This window comes from Oratosquilla oratoria, chromosome 13 (assembly GCF_046742065.1).
Source record: "Oratosquilla oratoria isolate Oo_2021 chromosome 13, ASM4674206v1, whole genome shotgun sequence".
Taxonomy (NCBI): domain Eukaryota; kingdom Metazoa; phylum Arthropoda; class Malacostraca; order Stomatopoda; family Squillidae; genus Oratosquilla; species Oratosquilla oratoria.
This window is the reverse complement of record NC_134789.1, coordinates 3,930,407-3,932,906: the sequence shown is the minus strand read 5'-3', so window position 1 is coordinate 3,932,906 and position 2,500 is coordinate 3,930,407. Positions and strand designations below refer to the sequence as shown.

The 2,500-nt window shown below is 40.2% G+C and overlaps 1 protein-coding gene across 4 annotated transcripts in view; it reads left to right on the top strand.

Annotated features, from left to right (window-relative positions):
- Positions 1 to 2,500, top strand: part of LOC143032297 (protein unc-80 homolog) — a 158,514-nt gene that overhangs the window by 37,958 nt on the left and 118,056 nt on the right. For all 4 annotated transcript variants that reach the window (XM_076196779.1, XM_076196782.1, XM_076196781.1 and 1 more), the window contains exons 8-9: positions 1,689 to 1,900; positions 2,095 to 2,255. In XM_076196779.1, the coding sequence (XP_076052894.1) occupies positions 1,689 to 1,900; positions 2,095 to 2,255 (373 nt within the window). The remainder of the gene's footprint in view (positions 1 to 1,688; positions 1,901 to 2,094; positions 2,256 to 2,500) is intronic.

Here is a 2,500-nt window from a genome sequence, read left to right as displayed (position 1 = left end):
AAACTATTCCTCATGTTCCCTCTTGTTAATATTTTTTAGAAAAAATCTGTTCTGTCACGTATCTCGTTTGTGTAGCTACGTTTATATCTGCATTGATGAAGTATCAAGGCACCACCACGGTATTTCGCTTAGGGCACCTTCAAGGCCGTTACTATCTCACGGCTATCTCACACTACGTGAAACACGCAGATAACTCACGCTGTCTAACGGCTACGTACAACACGTGAATAATACACTCTCACGTGCTTACGTGTTACGTGCTAACCAATAATATAAAAAACTACATACAGTACTGTTGCTATACTGTTGACACAGCACCCGTATTATGCACATTGTAGTCGGTTTCAGCAAAGCATATGATGTATATATGCTGTCTCACTACTACAGATATATGATCATATACAGCCTCATTGTCATGTATTAATACAAACTTGGATTTTCTTACACACATACTCATATAGATTTTTATTCAATGATTGTTTCTATATTTTTTTAGGGGAGGGAAATTAGTATTTCCCTAAATAAACAGAATGTTTCTTCAGTACGAAATGTATCTTAAGATGCCGTTTTACTTCAGTTTCACAGGGATTATTAGGAAATTTTCCCTAAAACTTTCTCTTTAGTCTAACATAGAGAACCTAAAGTGATGTCTAGCAATGATATTCCCCTGTACCTGGGAGAAGAGGTGCACTGTTCATGTTAAGAGTACGGACGTCATTTCTTGTTTTTTCCGGAATATAAGTAACGGTAATCAAGGTGATCCCCTAGTAGTAAGAGCTTTGATTAAATGAAATGTTACATAGCATGATTCATCTATACCAGTCTTTCATTGTGGTTAACACAAACGGTGAATATCTCTTATCCCTTCGTCTTCCAGCAGACTTTTCTTCGTTTCCCACAATAACCTATCCCGCGAAAGTGGGTGGTCTGTCCTAGAGGTTCCTTATCCTTACCTTCCTGCGAAACAGACTGTAAAGTTAAATCAATACTTACGATGAAGATCCATTTATTTCTGTACAATACTTATGTCCCGGCTACAGTATACTGTGTACAGATCTACCATCAACTACATAGTTAGGTAATTCTCTTCAGCAAATATATATATATATATATATATATATATATATATATATATATATATATATATATATATATATATATATATATATATATATATATATATATACATATATATATATATATATATATATATATATCTTTGCCCGCTACAGATGGGAATACATTCCACAACTCACAACATCCCCTGTAGGTCGTGCTTTGCTATAACATGTTTATCCGATCCTATGCCCATGTGCTGCCATCTACAAGCGTCGTCCGCAGGACCAGAAAAGCCTTAATACAGCAGCTGGTTTGCGTGTGATCCATCTGTGCTCAAGTTGGACTGGCGTCTGTGTCGCTTCCCATATTCATCCACGAAGACATGTCGAAATGCTCTGGCAGTCTCGTTCCTTGTTCAAGAACCTACGGATGATCCCTGCCAATCTTACTTTACTTGTTGATGTAGCCGAAGGCTTGGAATGCTGTACATGTGGTCCCTCTTGTCTCCTGGCCTGGGATGAATTCATACAGACTGAGCTTCATTCCATCAAAGTCCCCCGTCTCATTGCTAATTCATGGTTATATTAATTCTAAAAGTTACTTTTTTGACTTAGAAGGGCATATTTCAGATTCGCCGTTCTTGCCTGAAGGACAGCCAAGAGACTCTGGAGGAGGTGGAGTAGGAGGAGGGGGTGGAGGTGGGACGGGAGGCAGCAGGAAGAAGAAGAAAATGAGCGAACTCAAAGCCTTTGTGGAGACTAAGCTCAGGTCGAGGTCGGAAAAGGCTCTCGAACGAATTGGCCAAGACAGCTCAAGAAGATCATCCATATCAGAGGAACAGGTAGGCAGGAAATCCGAAGTGGATGAACCCAAAATTAAGTGTTTTTATGTATAAAAATATCTTAGACAATCATAAAATTTTTGCATACATTGCTTGGGTTGCTTACATTACTTTGAGCAATTTTGTCTTGAAGAGCTCACCTAAATTTGCACAAGATGTTTTGTGAAAACTTATTCCCCTCGTTACGATTCCAGCAGGCTGAGTTCGGTGGCAGTTCGTGGGGCGTTGATGGAGAACAGGCCCAGCGACCTCGATCTGCCCTAGACAAGTTCAGCGAGCAGCGACATCTTCCGGACCACACGCCCCGGATCATAGGTCCGGGGCTGGTGAAGGGGAAAAGCATGCCGAGCCTCAGGTACAGTTTGTTCTTCTCCTTTAGCCTCCGGTTCCGAATGTTCACCGGATTGGAAAGACGACGGGTGCGGGGAGATCTAATAGAGGTATTCAAATGAGTCAAGAGTTTTAACAAGGGTGATAAAAACAAGGTCATTATATCAAGACATCAGGACAGGACTCATGGTAATTGGTTTAAGTTGGACAAATTTAGGTTTAAGAAGGAATTAGGCAAGAAGTGTTTTACCAACAGAGTGGTGAACGAAT